Genomic DNA, 18,702 nt, shown 5'->3' with positions numbered 1-18,702 from the left:
CAACAGGGTAAGACCGGAAGATCAACAGAGCAGGACCGGAAGATCAACAGAGCAGGACCGGAAGGTTTACCAGAGTTGTGGAGTCTGAAGGTCCATTGAGACGCATTGACCAGAAGGTCTAGTGGAGCTATAGCCTCGAGTGGCTAATTAAATGTGCATGGTATTTTGGGGAACTCACTAAGCTTCGTGCTTACCGTGTTATGTGTTATGTGTTTCAGGTTTTCTCCGGATTGTGGGACGGCGCCGACTTGATTGTACATATGATGTGTGTAAAACGCACTAGTTTTAATCCTATTACTTCAAACATAAATTAAACACACGAAAGGCAGTGAACCTATCGATTAATAGTATAGTTTAAGCAAGTAGGGTATCGAACACATGGAACGGTAACAATCAAATAAAGTACTAGTATTACCTAATTAAAAACAATTAATAAAAGAGGGGGTTTCTCTAGTTTTGCAAGACTAGAAACTTAATCAATCAATTAATTTTCAAACAAATACAATTAACAACTAAGAAGAACAAGAAAGGACAACTAGATTCAATGATAAAAGAGACTTCTGTTCAGATTCGATTCACTTATTCATATGGTTGATTTCGTGGCAAGTGCAATGGATTAATATGTCAATGGTTACCGATTCCTAATGTGATTGGGTTCATGTTCATTATTACCAATCCTTTAGTAGACAAGTTAATTCAAACAATGGCCAGTTGATTAAACTAACAAGTTTCCTAGTGTTTAGTTCGTATCAAGCAAGACTTATAATAATAGTTAATCAAATGTGTTCAATTCAATTAACTCATGTATAGATGTTCATCACACATGCTCACACATTGATTTACATATTTTATAGTTAACCCTAGTTTCATATTCACTATTCCTAGGCATACAATCTTATATTCATAAAACTATATGAATCAAGTAATCAAGAAGATATTCATGCAACTCAATCACTTATTTGTTAACTAAAAACATTTATCATCAATACATAAGGATCTTTAATAAGCTTAACAAGATGAATAACCAAATTAATATCAATTCAACCACTCAATCAAACCATATTCATAAGATTATCTCATCCAAATAGAAGTAAAAAGCTTTTAGCTCATATCTAAAGCAAGTAATAACCTAAAATCAAAATCTAATGATTCAAACATGGTTCAAAACAAAGATTAAGAAAAGAAGAATGATTATTTGCCTTTGATTCTCTTCTAAATTGTCTCTTATGTTGCAATCTCGAAAATAGCAGCTCCAAGAACCCTTATGGTCTTCAAAAGTCGCAGCTAGCCTCCACAAAAAGTTAGGGTTCGAATGAGAAGAGTTTATATATATAAATTCTGAAAACAACGTCAACTCGATGAGTTTTTACCAAAAACTCGTTGAGTTTTTTTGATAATCCGCGTATACAGCGTGTACGGCAAGGCATCTTCGAATCTGGAACATTCTAACCAACTCGTCGAGTTTGTGCTAAAAACTCGTCGAGTTTCTTTTGGAATCAACATTTTCTCAAAACACGAAAGTCGTCCGAAATTGTGTCTTGTTTTCATAACATTTTGAATCTCGTCAATCGGAGTTACGGTTTATGAGATATGGCCAAAACACTGATGAGGGGTCAAGCTGTCCAGCAACATCCTTCTTTCTTCAAAATCCAAGATCCAAGCTTCCAATCACTCAATCCTCTTCCTTTCTCACCCGAGCATGTATTTTATTGCTGAAATTTAAATATTAAGCTAATTAAGTATCTTTTGTTCATAAAATGATATAAAATCAACAATAATTAATAAGATAATGAATGATTTCTATGACTAAATAAGCCCATATCAACACACCAGATAAAGAATTATGTTTCGAGGATCCTGGACTATTAACCGATTAAACCCGGAGTTAACTAAATAAATGATGTTTTCTGAAATGGGTTATGAATATTATATGATTAAAAATGATTTTTTTTAATTTACGTCGTTACACCTTCATTGTCACTGTAGGTCGCCTTACGTATGCTAATTGTACATAATGTCGGATCCAATAGACAGTTGAATATATTATTATAACCTAAGCCCACAACCAAAAACAGAATAGGAAGTAACGTTAACTTAAGCATTCTAAGGCTATAAAACCCTAATTACGCACAACTTTGAGGCATACGCTTAGCTACTAACAACAATAATGTCAGTTTCATATAACACAACTAAGAAATCCCCTAGGCGACCAAGCATCGCAAAATCAGGAAATTGTATCATGTAATTCCTGAGGATCCCTAACCTATTTACTAGCATGGAGTTATAACATCATCGAGGACGAAGTCTGATTCAAGTGGAGGAGAATTGTAACGCCTGTTTCTCAACTATGTTCATTTATGGCTTAAAAGTGTTAATTATTTTCGAGAATGGTCCTACGCGGTACGTAAGAGAATGGATACGTATGACCTAGCAAGGGAAACAGGATGCAAGAACTTAAAGCCCTATGCATGGCATAAAACTTGTGTACATAGCCTGTAAGCACGCCTAGATGAAACCCTAATTTTTGGGTTCTTGGCCACTATTTAAAGACCTTAATCTATTTGAGGCCCTTCTTACCTCCAACCTCCACCCTCTCTATCAGTCATCTTGAAACCTTAGCTTCATTTTGAGAGTTTAAAGCCTTAGTGTGGTTTTTGTTTGTTATTGTGATGAAGGAATCCATTGGAAAAGCATTGGAGAGCTTGGAGCTTGAAGATCCAGATCTTTCATCTATTTTGCTAACTTTCGAAGGTATAAAGTTCTCAACTTCATGGTTCTATCGTTTGGATCTAGGATAGTTTAGAGTTTTAAATGCTTTTGGTCCCATGGTTTTGGTTCTTGTGAGTAAAAGCTACTCAGGAGCTTAAGATTGTCATATCTTGTCATTTGTGAGGATTATATGTCATAAACATGGGATCTTGATGGTTGTATTTCACTAATGTAAGGGTTTTAGGACATTAAAGAAAGTTATGGAACTAGGGTTTGGTTTTGGGTTCCATTAAGCCATGTAAAGGCATAAAGTCAGTAACTTTAGAATTTTAGAGGTCCATTAGATTCACTGTGTAACCTTAAAAATGGATTTTGGCAACTACTTGGTTACACATGGCGTAACCTTGGATTACACATCGCGTAGCGTGCCCTTGTCCCGTCTTCCGTGGGAGGGATCTACACATGACATAGAGCTATAGTACGCATGGCGTATAATCAGAACGGGTTATTAGTCATTTTTTAACATTAGGTCAACTTGGGCAAAGTCTAGCCTTGGAAGGGTGAAATGGCCTTTTACCCTAGAAAGAGAGAGAGAGAGAGAGAGAGAGAGAGAGAGAGAGAGAGAGAGAGAGAGAAATAAAGAGTATGAAATGGGCCTTTAATTATGGATTATCACCTTAATTGTTAATTAGGGTTGTTTTAGATATGTTTAGTGTGAGGAGCTTTTGTAGCAACAATGAGTGTGATATTTGGCTGTCTTCGGATTGAGGTGAGTCTCTTCATTGTACTCATGGGTTGAAGGCACCAATGTCGGCCAACTGGATTATGTTTGTAGGATGATAGTGGTCTTTGTAACACTTGTTGATATGCTTGTATATGTTTGTTGCCTATATGACTATTACATGTATATGTACGCTATATATATATATATATATATATATATATATATATATATATATATATATATATAAGATTGTGGGCGGGACCCGTTATGCTATGGGTGGGGACTATATGCAATTTGGACGGGACCCGTTATGTTGTGGGCAAGGCCCATATGTTGTGGGTGGGGCCCGTATGCAATTTGGGAGAGACCCATTTATGTGTATGTGGTATGTGGTATTTTGGGAAACTCACTAAGCTTTGTACTCATAGTTTTATATTTATGGTTTCAAGTACCTCTAGTTCAAAGGGGATTAGGGAAGGACACGACATGATCACACAGCATCCACCAATGTTCTGCATTTTATTATTTTGTTTTGTACTTTGATAACTTTGATACAATTTCCTTACACTTGATTTGGGTATTTGGAATGAACAAATGGTTATTTTGTTTGACTAAAAGAAAATTTTTACTTAGTATTTTGGGGACGTTACATCCTAAAATTCTTACCGATGACTTTGTTGACCTGTGGGGTATGTTTAATGCACATGAGTGTTATATTAGTATTCCCCATACTCTTTCTTTTGATGGGCATCGTGACTTATCGTTTCTTTTTATGAAGTGATCGGGCGAGCTTCGTGTGTTAGCGTTTCCATTGACGAAGTAATTGAGGGAACTTTCTAGAAAGCCAAATAGGGTGTCCATCTAATAGAACAATATTGGGTATATATGAGGTTATCTTGTCAGATAGGGTAGTTCTGAAAGTGAAACTTTGTTCAATAACACTTGGGATCAAACCACTGCTAGGCATAGTCATCTAGATGACCACCACTAACTTAACTGTCTTGTGGTATAAATAAATAGAGGTTCATGAGGCTTATTACATTCTCCTTATTTGTTGTCTTTATTGATCCTAGTTTGCTAACCCACTCATTTTATATGCATCATAAATAACGATCTTTAGATTGTTGAAGACTTGAATATGATGCTGAGTGATTGAAGAGAATACATGACCATTATGTGTTCACGCTATAACATACCCATCTATGCAAGAAATATCCTAAAAAGTTGATACATAAAAGGAGGGGGAAAGGTATGTTGATACTTACATATTACACACAATTGCGAGTTGAATAAGTTATGGTTTAAATATTAAGATTATGCTACAAAGACTGTTAAACCAAACAAAGGAAAGGTGTTTGGTCAGAAGGTTGAGATTTTAGCCAATTGTCACTATAAATATTTGTTAGTTCTTATGTCTTCTTCGTCGTTGAAATTGTTATTTTAAGATTATCCAAAAAAGTTAAAGATTCAATCATAGTGATTGAATGATATCTCATATAATCTCCTATTTGGATTGTTGACTCTTTATTTTTAGTCATTGTGTCTCTTTAGGTTTTATTTATTAGGAAAATGTTAAAAAAAGTATTGATTAAAATATGAGTGTCTAAATGTGGTGTTATTTGAAAATGGAAGTGATTCGTACACAACAATTTTTTACCATACACAATAATTTATGCATTATAGAGTTGTACAGTACAACATTTTAAAGCATCAATTATTGTGTATGAACAAAATTTGTTGTGTACAAATCATCTCCCATTTGAAAAGATTGGCTAATGAACTCTTTATAATTATTTGTTTTTCTTTTTTTCTTCATAGCTAATTGCTAGAATTGTGAATACATGATTTGATGGTTGTTAAAAGAAAAGTACTAACTGAAGTAATTAGTAATTAAAAAGTAATTTGTTTTTCTCGCGATGTTATTTAAAATGTTTGGCTAATGAACTCTTTATAATTATTTGTTTTTTTTTTTTTTCATTATAGCTAATTGCTAGAATTATGAATACATGATTTGATAGTCGTTAAAAAAATTACTAACTGAAATAATTAGTAATTAAAAAATAGTTTGTTTTTTTCTCTAAAAGACAATCCACCAAATAAAGTTAAAGGTTTGTGACAAAATTTGGGCATTATCTTTTTCGCCAAAGTGCATAGTCATAAGATAAAGAGTATATATATTACGGTTTTTGTCCTTTGGTATATGTCTTTTTGTAGTTTGATCATATTTTTTAAAAGTTGATAGAAAACATTCTTATGGTTTTCAAATTTATCATATATGATCCCTATCCGTGTTACCGTAAATCCTCTTCGTTAAGTCGTATGAAATACTTAAAATGCGTATGTTTTTGTCTTTTTCAAATTTTATATTTTATTGTTTTTAAAGTTATTATTAATACTAATAATATTATTATAACCAAATGACCTATAGGCTATTAGTCCGTTTTCCACAACCATAGACAACAAGTACTACCATCATCATTTTTCACCACATTATAACTCAAAACTAAATGAAACAGGAACAAAAAAATTAAACCAAAATCTGTAAAAAAAAAAAATTAAAATCATTTTAACCCTATAAAAGAATGATATCAGTGTTTGGAGGGGAATGAGATCAACGATGGTTTAGCAGTGGTGCACGGAGAAAAAAGTTAGGGGTGAGCATCTGTATTGACCAGTTTAGCAAAAAATGGTGGACCATGAATCGAACTTGTTGAGGCTTATTGTGTCTAGATATAGATCCAATTTTTTGGTTCTTGTACTCATTGGACCGGTAACTTTAGGTGCACATGAAACAACTCGTTGAAACCCTAGCAAAGTAACTTCATCTATTACTTTAAAACAAATACTTGTTAGACCATATCTACCCGGTTTTGTACCCGAACAAATTTTTTGCATGATTCAAAGAATCGTTAACCGAACCTACTCTAAAAACCCAATCTGGATCCTATTGCGGTCCGATCCAGAGGTACAAACACTCATCCCTAAAGGAGATTGACGACATTGGTCTTGCTAAGAGAGAGAGAGAGATGTGTGTGTGTGTGTATATATATATATATATATATATATATAGAGAGAGAGAGAGAGAGAGCCAACAATAAGAGGATAAATGTAGTGAGAATGATGATCGAGGTTGTAAAGATGGGCTCAAGAAACAGAGGATGTGTTGGCTTGAGGAGATGTTGGATACATTGGAGACAATGATCGACAGTGTGTTCCAACATCAATGTTGGCAACATGAGGCCGAAGGATTTCTTGGAGTTGTAGAGAAGAGATCACATGGTGATAGATGAGCATTTAGTCTGTTTAGGTTTTTTCGAAAATTTACAAAAATAGTTCTTGGAGTTAATATAATAGTAAAAAGAGAGGTATAAACAAGGTTCTAAAAACTCGTCATGGCGCGTCATGACTCTAAGTCTTGTACTTAACGCCAAACTTTAACAAAATGACGTCTTAAGTTATATGTGTATATAAAAATAAATAATACTAGAATATATATATATATATATATATATATATATATATATATATATATATATATATAGATTTATTAATTATTTACAAAATCACCGCCTTAAGTCTTGTGTTACAAATGACTAGGCTCAACACAACTAGTAAAAGTTTGAGGCATAACATTAACGTCAAGTCACGTTTAACATTATGTAGAACTATAGATATAAAAATGATTTTACGAGAATTTAACGGAGTTGGATGGATGGTAATTGGCTAAAGGACCATATCTAATGAATATGGAAACCGTAAGCATGGACAAATCTAGTGTTTAATAATAGTATGCACTTGCATTATTGCATACCTTGATCTTGTACAAAAAGTTGAGAAGTGATTCCAGAGCCGGCCCTAGGGTATGGGCAACCTGGGCGACCGCCCCGGGCCTCGCTAAATCTCAGGACCTCTAAAATTTACGATTAATGTATATATATGATTTTTATGATATAAAATATAGTATGCGGCTAAAAAAGTATATTGCGCTTGTAGTTGAGATGATAGATTGGTAGTAATTAAAGTTGTAGATGTCCGGTTGGATCCTTGCGAAATGCATTTTTTAAAAATTTTAATGGTATATTTTACTTAATAATCTATTAAATGTTGTGTGCCTCCCTCGCAAACAACTTCTCAGTTATTAAGAAATATGTTTTGATTTTTTTTAATATATTTTTTACTTATTAATTATTAAAGGTTGTTTGTGGCTCTCAAAATGACGCAAGCGATTCCCTTTTCATTCCTTTTATTTATTTATTTTTTTTAATTTCTATCCTGTTTGCTAATTTCATTGTAGAAATCAAAATTTTGTATTCATATTTAATTTGGTATTTACTATGGTAACAATTTTAATATAAAGTTCAACAATTAGATGTAAAACAGAATCAACTTTCTTTTTCGTTTAATTTTTTTTTTTTTTTTTACTGTATTGCAATCTCAAATTATCGATGTGTCTTATGGCTTGCCTCCTCGATTAGATATATCTCTAATGTGGTACAAATATAGTGGTTTTGTTCACTTTTTTTGCCTAATGAAAATTTATGAACATGACATAGCTATGTTATGCATCGAGAAAGATATATTTATCAAAACTTGAAAGCCTTCAAACATGCATTCATCGATGAAGTTTATTTTTTAAGCGGTAGCAACATCAAATAATTGTAATTTTAGTGAATTAGTACATGAAATCATTTGAATATAAAATTATGTAATTTCAAGGGCCTCATCTTCTATTTCGCCCCAGGCTTCAAATTGGCTAGGATTGGCCCTGAGTGATTCGTACATAACAGTTTTTTATCATACACAACAATTTATGTATTATAAAGTTGTACAATACAACATTTAAAGCATCAATTGTTGTGTGTGAAGAAAAATTGTTGTGTGCAAATCATCTCCCATGTACAAGTGCTAATTTTCTAAATAATTCATTTTTTTAAAACAATAAATACTAAGTTTGCATATCATCATTTAAATGCTTGTGTGCTCTCATCGACACAATTACAACAAAAGTGTTTACTTTATATATCAAGATTCTCTAGAAATTTAGAGAAAAAATAAATTCTATGAAAATTTAATAAGAAACGTGGTTTAAAATTTTGAAATTTTGATGTATTCAATTTAAAGTTGTAAAGTCGTTAGTTTTCATGTCTTTTTTCTTTAATTAGGGTGTTGATTTTTCTTAAAAAGTTATTAAAAAAAAAAAAAAAAAAAAAAAAAAAGAACATGTGTTTATATAATTAAAAAATTTCCTAAAATATAAAAACTTATAAATAACAAATTAAAATGTAATTCGTTTTTCTTTTCAATGACATGATAATTTTTTTTAATTATACCCTAGGTTATTCTAAATCCGTTACTATCCGTAAGGATGACTGATATCAATTTTTAAAATTATGATCAAACCTATAGAAAAATGCATGACAAAGGAATCAAATGTGTAATTTACTCTAACTTGCACTTCACAATTGTTTTACAGGTCCTGTTGTTTTTTTATAAATTTTTCGCCGTTAAAAAAAAATCCTTTTCAAACCGGTTCCATTATTGGAGTACATGTATCTTCTAAAAGAAATTGAAAGTTATTGAATTTGAATATATTTATAGTGCAAAGCCTTATTCAAACTAACAAACCACATAATGAGCAACATTACTATTTTAGATATCCAATTATTACCGAGTCTATAAATTAATTTCCAGTTGTTTAAAAGTACAGTTGTCAAATTTTGTTTTCATTTCTTTAACTACTTTATGTTTGAGAAATTTGATGATTATAGAATCAATCGATGACTTGAATAATATTTTTAATAGCCATGATCCTAATTTTTCACTTTAAAATTGTTGGAAAAAAAAAAAAAATAGAAACTTTCCTAAACTCGTAAAGGGATTACAACGACTTTTAGCATCGTGCCTATTACAAAATATTAAAAATATTTAGGCTCAAATTCATAGAGGTGCGGACATTTCCGTATCAATGAGTTGTTTTATGTGGATAAACTATCTTATATAAATCATGTAAATGAGGAAAACAACAAATACAAAGTTTTTGATACCACAATAGAAAAGGTGTTCCCATACTAAAAGTGAAAGATATTCAAGTCTATTTTATAAAGTTTTTTAATAGTTAAAATATGAGTCAATTATGTAAAAGCATGTTGATGGTAATGGATACATATTCAAAAAAAAAATTGTGGGGACAACCCACCATGCTAAGTAAAGATACATTACATGAATTATTGTGATGGAATTAGAAGAAAAAAACCAAATTACTTGCATAAAATTGGATTATGTGGAACAGCTAATTTATTTATTTATCAAGTATATTTCAGTAGGAAAAAAAAAAAAAAAAAGAAGCTATTTTACGCTCAATTGATAACTATGGTAGATTGTACGATGCTCATATGATAATCTTGTTTGATTATAACTTATACCTATGCTTTCATGTATATATTTTCTGTAACATAATGCATTTATGCTTTGTGTTGATACCAAGTTTAAAACACACGTGCTTGACACAAGTACCTGTCTTTTTGACAAATAACTTGAGAATAAAAAAGAAAACGATGAACACGATTTATATTGGATTTTAAACATTGCATTTATCTAAGTCAAATATTCAAACACACATGTTTAATTGTAAGCAATATTAAAAACATTACCATTGCTTTTATTTAAACATTTTTTTTTTCAATTCATGTATCCTTGCACAAATGGGATTCGGAAACAAGTGACATCTCTGGATTCACGGATGAGTTCCCCTCTCCAAAAAATAATAATAATAATAATAATAACAAACTGGAAAATGCTTATATAAATTGACAAAAGCATACAAAATTTGTTTTATTAACAGTTTAATACCACTATACAAATTCTCAAAAACAACCTGGATAGTTGCAAGCAATCATCTGATTAAATTCATAATTAATCGTTGAATTAGTTCACCTAATCTACTTTATAGTCTCGTTGACCATAATGAAGACATAATAAAATCATCTTACACAAAATATTTACCAAGTCAAAATGCATTAACAAATTGCGAAGAAGATTCTATTATATCATCTAGTAGAGTGCAAGAGATTTGCAACATAGTACAAGTCTTCAATGCATTAATTTGCCTTGTTGTCAAAACATTCAAACACGTATATGTACATAATCTTTATTTAGTACAAGTCTTCGATGCACGATTTGGGTTTATGTCAAAGCTGATAAACAAAAGGTCGGTTGGTCAGTGGTCACCGTACACGTATATGATGATGGTATGCACGAAATTTTTCACAAATGACCCCTGTACTTTGATAAATAATACAACAATACTGTATTTTAAATATTTAACAGTGTATAGTCAGTTATCCGTGGTTGATCTTTTCTTTGAAAAAAACATTACGGCATGTGATACACACATTTCTGTTTTGACATTCTCAACTTAACAAAAATGGTCTGGATTACCGTTAAAATACTAAAATTGTCATATTGTCCTATAAATGTAAGTTAAACCATAGGCGAGGGGTCACTTCTGTAACTTGTTTTAAAAAATTATAGGAATATCAGCACGACAAAAGGAGTATTTATTGACAGGTTGATTAAGTTGATTTATTCGTGTGTAATACAGTTTTTCAAACATCTCCGGCGCAAAATCAACCACTCCTTGATTTATGCCCTTTCAATTCCGCCTGAAATTTACAAAACACGATTGGCAATCTTCATACAAGCAACCTATAAGCATACACATGTGTATGCTTTTCAGTTAATTCGTAGAATTAATCTTGATACAGGGGAAGAACTCAGGAAAGAGGAGAGATCAGGAATGCCAGTTTCTATTCAAAATCCGGTTACTTCAACATTACTCGGCGCCGTTATCTTTCTGTTACTGCAGGCGTCGGTTGTTCGATGTGGGTTTCCGGCGACTCTCAAGTTGGAGAGAGCTTTTCCGGTGAACCACCGAATTGAATTGAGTCATCTTAGAGATAGAGACAATTTGAGACACCGTAGGATATTGCAACAACAGTCTCCTTCAGGAGGTGTTATTGATTTCCCTGTCAAAGGCACTTATGATCCTTATCGCGTTGGGTAACTCGAACTTCCTCAATTTTTGTTTATGAATTTAAAATTTCTCGAATTACAGACATTTCATCATTCGGTCAACTTGAACTTCCTGCTTGTAGATAATTTCGTTCCTTTATATTCAAGCAGTGATCTTTAGATAACCAGTAGTTACCCTAAACGGAAAAGACTATTGTGAGTGATATACAAGCAATTATATATTGAAATTGGGTTATCTTGTAGGCTTTATTACACGCAAGTTACATTGGGATCTCCTCCAAAGGATTATTATGTACAAATTGATACAGGAAGTGATGTGTTATGGGTGGGTTGCAGCCCTTGCAATGGTTGCCCTAAATCAAGTGGACTCCAAGTATGCTTATCATATCTTATATATTCATTCATTCAATAAAAGGGCGACTTTTTATGAATTAATGAACTAGTATTGATTGCATGTATGTTTTTATTTATTGAACAGATTCCAGTTTCCTTCTATGATCCTTCAAGCTCATCAACATCATCTCCAATCTCATGTTCAGATCAAAGATGTTCTCAAGCTGGTCAATCTTCTGATTCCAGCTGTTCAAATGATCAGTGTAGCTACACATTCCAATATGGAGATGGAAGTGGAACATCAGGTTATTATGTATCTGATTTGATGCATTTAGAAACAGTTGTTGCTGATTCAAGATCATCAAATACTTCAGCTTCTGTTGTATTTGGGTAAGTTTTATCACTTATCACCAAGTTTTCTCTTTCTCTCTCTCTGTTTTTTTTTTTTATTGATTTAGTGAGTTATGCTTATGCAAATTGAACAGCTGTAGCACAACTGAAACTGGGGATTTGGTTAAGTCAGATAGAGCAGTTGATGGGATCTTTGGATTTGGTCAACAAGGTTTATCCGTAATTTCACAACTTTCTTCACAAGGGATTGCTCCTGATTCCTTCTCTCATTGTCTTGTTGGATCTGATAATGGTGGTGGTATTTTAGTAATTGGTCAAATAATCGAGCCAAATATGGTCTTTACTCCACTAGTCAAATCACAGTAAGTTTTCTTTCTTCATTAACTCAAAAAGGAACACCACCTAATTCTAATTTATTTCCTTTCATGAACATTTTCAGGCCACATTATAATGTAAATCTACAGAGTATTTCAGTCAATGGTCAAACATTGTCCATTGATCCATCTGTATTTGCAATTGATGATAATCAAGGAGGTACTATAATCGATTCTGGAACAACTTTGGGATACCTTGCTGAAGGAGCTTACACCCCTTTTGTAAATGCTGTAAGTGAAAACAATATAAAAATCCCATCATCAAAACTTTTTAAATCTGCCTTTTTGTTCGTTAATTTGTCATCATTAAGGGAATTTCTAGATGTTTGACTAATGGTCAAACATGGTTTTGTAATCTTGCAGATCACACAGTCAGTTTCACAATCTGTTCAGCCACTTATCTCAAAGGGAAATCGGTGTTATTTAATTACTTCAAGGTTTTCTTTCTTACTCATAATTTTGTAGTTACATTGACAATTATAGCTCTTCATATTTGGTGTTATTTAATACAAATCTTTTATCTTTTTTTCAGTGTATCGGACATATTTCCCATTGTAAGTCTCAACTTTGCTGGTGGTGCTTCGATGAATTTAAGGCCTCAGGACTACCTTCTTCAGCAGAATGCTGTGGTATGTTAATAATGTTATATGACTTTATGTTAAGCCCTCATCTGGTACACATACACAGGACAAGACAGAACAGAACAGATTGTACTGCATTTGACGTGACTAGGATTGAGACTGATGTCACCAAGACAAAAAAAATTATAATTTTTCCCCACCTCAAAAGATCGCGTTTGTGTAAAAGACATGAATGCCCTTATCATAAAAAATAGCCGTAGAAAACTATAAATTTTATTGACTTGAATCTGTTTTTTGTTATTGGAATAAATTAGAATGGGGCTGAAGTATGGTGTATTGGCTTTCAAACGATTCCGAATCAAGGAATTACTATTTTAGGAGGTATAAAACTATAAATTATAGTATTTATAATATCATGGGACTTGAAAAAACTTTAAACTGACATTTTTTGTTTTGTTTTTTTTTTTTTTGTTTTTATGTAGATCTTGTTCTTAAGGACAAGATTATCGTTTACGATTTGGGTGGTCAAAGGATTGGATGGGCGGATTATGACTGTGAGTTTGTTATATATAAAAAAAATGAATAAAATTTATTTTAAAGAAAAATAAAATAAAATGATTAAATTATGTTGTTAGGTGAAACAAATGTAAACGTCTCCTCCACCTCAAGTGGCGGCAGAAGTGAAGTTGTGAACGCCGGTCAGATTGGAGGCGGCGGCAGTTCATTGCGGATCACCCGATACCAACTAATTCCGGTCCTTCTTCTTGTGTCCATAGTACACTTGGTGGTGATGTTTTTTGGTTTTTCATAGTAGTAATTAGAGTGATTTTCAAAGAGTTTAATTCTTTTTGTCCATTTTTTTCCCACTTTTTATCGATTACATACTGTTAGAGTCTAAAGTCTTGTATGTAACATTTTACATATTTATACACGCACACGATAGTCTATATATATATGATGTACTCGTACATATAAAGAAATACAAGGTTGACATTGATTACATAAGTTGTGTTCAATATTTTAGAATCTTTGGATGTAATAAGAAACTAATCATTTTTACACGACACTCAACACGTATGTTAGGTTTTTTTTAATAGGTTATACATGTTGTTTTTTTTTATTTAATCTGGACCATATGACTTGATGAGTTAAACCAAAAAGATTGCCTTAATAATGTATTAATAATCTGGACCGTCTTAACCCTTTACGTATTTGTTAATCTTTCTTTTTTTCTTGCAACTCTACATATGTTATAGTAATTGATTAATATTATGAAATTGATTTTGAAATGCAAAGGTAAATTATAATTCATTCGATCTATATCTATATATACAACATTTTATCGATGCAAACATTATTATTCATTACTCACTTTATTCATATAAAAAAACCCTAATTCAATTTGTATAATTATATGTATATTTACAGAAATATGGCTTATTATTTAAAGATGATGAATATTAAAATGAGATATAAAGGTATTTGCAGTATTTATTTGTTAGATGTAGTTGGAGGCACATGAAAGGGTGGGTAGAGGAAAAAAGCGTCGGTCAACCCGAGGAAAGTGGACACAAAGGTCGGACGGAAAATGTTGACCCAATCACACAAGTCATTAAATACCAACAACAGTCTTGTATTCTAATTATTTTTTATTTTTGTATTTAAAAACAGATATCTGTCAATTGTATATTCTATTATATGATCATATTTAAATTGTGATCATTTAGTATAAATAGTTTACAACATTTATAGTGGTTAGCATTTTTCTATTATTAATTTTTTCTTGAAAAAATAACTTGATAGGTCAAGGTACTTTTTGAAATATAGGTATTTAGGCATTATTTTTTATTTTTATTTTTTTTGTAAATTAAACCTTTCTATCCAATTTTTTGTAATTATGTAATCCTGTTAACCGGCTATACCCGGTATACCGGTCATATATGAATTTTATTATATTTTCTTGAAATGAAATAACCAGGTGGCATCCACATGTCACCTTACGTGGATATTGTTAAATTACACTACATTGAAACAACAATTAGGGCTCATTTAATCAGTCATTCCTCCATTCACTTAACCGATAATCCCTCAAACTTCTTGACTCACAATCACCATCAACAATGGCAGAAGATGCAGATACAATCATTGATGTACACTATAATGGGGTGTTCACACCTACTCCATTGATGTATTTTAATGGAGTGAAAGCCTTTGTACCATACACGGTTGTCAACAAGATGAACTTCCCTGATTTCATCCCCTTTCTTGAAAAGCTTACTAACGGAAGATGCAAAGATGTGCATCACTGTCCACATGAAGTGAGGTTATCGGAGGGATTACATGTTATTTAGAATTACTGCGATTTTAACGAGTTTCTTGACGATATCAATGAAAAGAAGAGATTGGATGTGTATGTGGATCATCATTAACCTTTGTTTGATTGGATTCAGGAGGAAGAAGCAAACCTTGAAGATGATGATTTGGTTTCTATTGATGATGTTGACTCCATTTTAGAAGATGGTCTGAAAGCTGAACATGTAGAGGGCGGTGAAGTTATATCTCTCAAAAGAAACTTTAGTGATCAACTCCTCAACAAACTTTGTCCAATACAGAATGATGACTTGGTTGAAGAAGATCATAATGCAATACGGACTATCTACCCAAGACATGATCATACTCAGGAATGGAATGAGATGAAGCCGCGATTAGGTATGAAATACTCTACTACTATTGAACTTAAATACTCTCTTAGTTGCTATGTTGTAGCAAATGGTTATGATATGTGGTATGACAAGAATGACAAGAGTAGGTTACTAGTTAGGTGTTGTAAAGGAAAGAATCCAACATGCCCTTTTAGATTGTATGCTTCCTGGATGAAAGCGGAACACACTTTTCAAATTAAGTCTCTTATAACATAGCACAAGCGCTCTAGGGCATTCAAACTTGGGTCAATTGTAACATATAAATGGATAAGGAAACAATTTGTGAATGATGTTTTAGAGAGTCCTAAATTGAGTTTGAGGAAAATGAATGCCCTGGTATCTAAGAGATACAACATTAATATGAGTGTTGGGCAGTGTAGGAATGCAAAAAAGTTAGCATTGTCTGAAGTTGAGGGAAGTGTAACACCCAAAGTCTGGAAGGCCAAGAAAAGGAAAGAAAACCCTAATTTTAAGGGGCGACTCGATGAGTCCAAGGAGGAACTCAGCGAGTCCGAGCGGGATCCGGGTTGAGGAGTAAGTAACCGACTCCACGAGTCGGCCAAGGTGACTCGGCGAGTCTGGTCTGAACGAGGAAAACCCTAATCCCGGGAGTTGTATCCTATTTAAAGGGTGTTATATCCCTCCCTCGGCCTCCATATCATCCTAGAGAACCTGTAAACCCTTGATTTCGTGTGAGCTTCCATCATTTGAGAGAAATAGCTTTGAAGGAAGAAAAGTTTGGAAAGGGACTTGAAGATCAAGAAGGTTGCTTCAAAAGGGGAGGTGTAGATCCGAGATCTACTTCAGTTGTGTTCATCTTGGAGGTAATAAGTTGTTATCTTCCCTCCTTTGCATCTAGATCTACTTTTGTTATGAGATTTGGGGGGTTTTTATGGTTGTTGGAGACCCAATTCGAGTTTGGGGCCTAGATATGTTGTTGCCACTTCAGATCTAGTGTTGGGATGGTCTAATATGTCATAAAGCATCAAAAGATGAGGAGTTGGTGAAGCCCTTTTGTCCCTAAACCTAGCCCTAGAGTGTTTTGAGCCTAGATATCTTTAGTTATACGTAAAGTTTGCAACTTTATGTGAGGATTGAGCTTTGGGAGTATGGATCCATGAGTTGAAGCCCCTGCATGGCTCGAAAAGCCACTGTATGGATTAAGAACTAGTGAAACTCGGCGAGTCACATGGGTGGACTCGGCGAGTTGGATGAAGTTGGGCAGGAACTCGGCGAGTTGGAAGAACAACTCAGCGAGTCTATTAAAGATTACCTTGTACTCGGCGAGTCTGTTCTTGGACTCGGCGAGTCGGGTCGCGATACCTTAAACCCTTCGAGATGAGACTCAAATTAGTGAGTCGAATGGAGACTCGGTGAGTTGGTCAGGTCAGGACTCAGAAATCCGTAGACTCGGTGAGTCGAGACGCGAATGAAAGGACTCTAAACATATGAACTCAACGAGTCAGTAGGGTGACTCGGCGAGTAGGGTTGACCTGGAAGGTTGACTTTGACCAGGACTTTGACTTTGACCAGAGTTGACTTGGTTGTCTCTCGGGGGTCGGTTAGACTCAGTGTTTCATTGATATTGGTAGTTCGGGGAGCAAGGGGAGCAGGAGTTCAGAGAGTTGTCGGGCAGCAACTAGTGAGATCATCAGCAAGTTCAGCCAGTGCAGGTGAGTTTCCCTTTGTGTGAATGAGTCTAAGGCCACAATGTCGGCCCATGTAGTTATGAGTAGAAGGCTCGGGGGTTAGCCCTAGGCACAGTATGCTAGTATGATATTCAGGACGAGGTCCATTAATAGCGGGCGGGTGCCCAAGGATTTGTTTATATGATAGTTTATACTTGTTGTCTGTGTGATACATGTATGTGCCTAGTAGGGAGGTGAGTGTGGGCGAGGTCCCGTATCTCACCAATAACAGAGTGTGGATGGTGTTCCACATTTCATTAGTAGCAGAATAGGGGCGAGACCCAAGTTAGGGAAGAGTAAGAGTGGGCTGGGCCCATATCTCACTACCAGTAGAAGCGTGGACGGGGTTCCATGACTCATCAGTAGTAGGACAAGGGCGAGGTCCAGGATAGGCGAGGCCTTAGGATAGGATCAGTCGTATGAGTTTAGCTTATTTGTTGTGATATGTTTATGTGATATTATTTGTTGGCGGGCGAGGCCCTGTGATATGTTTATGTGTTATTATTTGTTGGCGGGCGGGGCCCTGTGACAGGCGAGGCCTAAGTAAAACAGATTTGTATCCGAGCGGGGCTCGAAGCCAAGCAGGACCGTTATAGCGGGCGAGGCCCGAGGCAGGGGGCGAGGCCCAAGATAGCGGGCGTGGCCCAATATGTGCAGTATGTGGTTATGTATGGTATGTGGTAGGGTGGGGAACTCACTAAGCTTCGTGCTTATGGTTTTCCGTTTTGGTTTCAGGTACTTCTGGTAGCGGAGGGAAGAGCTCGGGGTGATCGCATGGTACACACCATTGATTAGACAACATGGGAATGTTTTACTCTGATAACGAACATGTGTTTTGAAAATTAATACTATGTTTATGTTTTGGAATGATGACTTCGCTTTAAGTAATGTTTTATTAAAAGAAATTTTTAGTCTTGAATTTTGGGTCGTTACAAGTTGGTATCAGAGCCTTGGTTTGAGGGATTCGGACATGCTCTCGGGTGTGTCTGAACTCAAATTGAGGAATTAGTATAGAAGTTATCAAAACGAAAAGACAGTTTTGTTAAAAGAGAGTTTTGAGAAAGAAAACAGTTTTAGAAAAGCAAAAAGAATTCAGAAAGAAAAGAACTTTGAAAAGAGAAAAGATGTGTGGTGCATGCAATCAACCGAGCTCAAGTAAGTACCCCAAAATACCCATACAAGTCTATGTTTTGATTATCAGTTAATAGA

The 18,702-nt window shown here is 34.1% G+C and overlaps 1 protein-coding gene across 1 annotated transcript; it reads left to right on the top strand.

Moving 5' to 3' along the window:
- The first annotated feature begins 11,013 nt into the window (after nucleotides 1-11,013).
- Nucleotides 11,014-14,052, top strand: LOC145032375 (Eukaryotic aspartyl protease family protein). The gene is made up of 10 exons (XM_078981157.1): nucleotides 11,014-11,491; nucleotides 11,708-11,837; nucleotides 11,943-12,187; nucleotides 12,283-12,510; nucleotides 12,588-12,753; nucleotides 12,886-12,959; nucleotides 13,055-13,151; nucleotides 13,418-13,484; nucleotides 13,586-13,657; nucleotides 13,739-14,052. The coding sequence occupies exons 1-10, from the start codon at nucleotides 11,229-11,231 to the stop codon at nucleotides 13,912-13,914; spliced, it is 1,518 nt and encodes a 505-aa protein (XP_078837283.1). The 5' UTR covers nucleotides 11,014-11,228; the 3' UTR covers nucleotides 13,915-14,052.
- The last annotated feature ends 4,650 nt before the right edge of the window (nucleotides 14,053-18,702 follow it).

This window comes from Lactuca saligna, chromosome 2, assembly GCF_052625555.1.
Source record: "Lactuca saligna cultivar CGN05327 chromosome 2, ASM5262555v1, whole genome shotgun sequence".
Lineage (NCBI taxonomy): Eukaryota > Viridiplantae > Streptophyta > Magnoliopsida > Asterales > Asteraceae > Lactuca > Lactuca saligna.
Note: the sequence above shows the minus strand (reverse complement) of the source record. Positions and strands in the feature narration are given on the sequence as shown.

What these genes read in the sequence shown, in the direction of transcription:
- LOC145032375 (XM_078981157.1), top strand. Translation starts at nt 11,229, where the DNA reads ATGCCAGTTTCTATTCAAAATCCGGTTACTTCAACATTACTCGGCGCC. An exon ending in TGTTATTTAATTACTTCAAG is followed by an intron (nt 12,960 to 13,054) that starts GTTTTCTTTCTT and finishes TCTTTTTTTCAG; the next exon opens with TGTATCGGACATATTTCCCA. An exon ending in TGGATGGGCGGATTATGACT is followed by an intron (nt 13,658 to 13,738) that starts GTGAGTTTGTTA and finishes TTATGTTGTTAG; the next exon opens with GTGAAACAAATGTAAACGTC.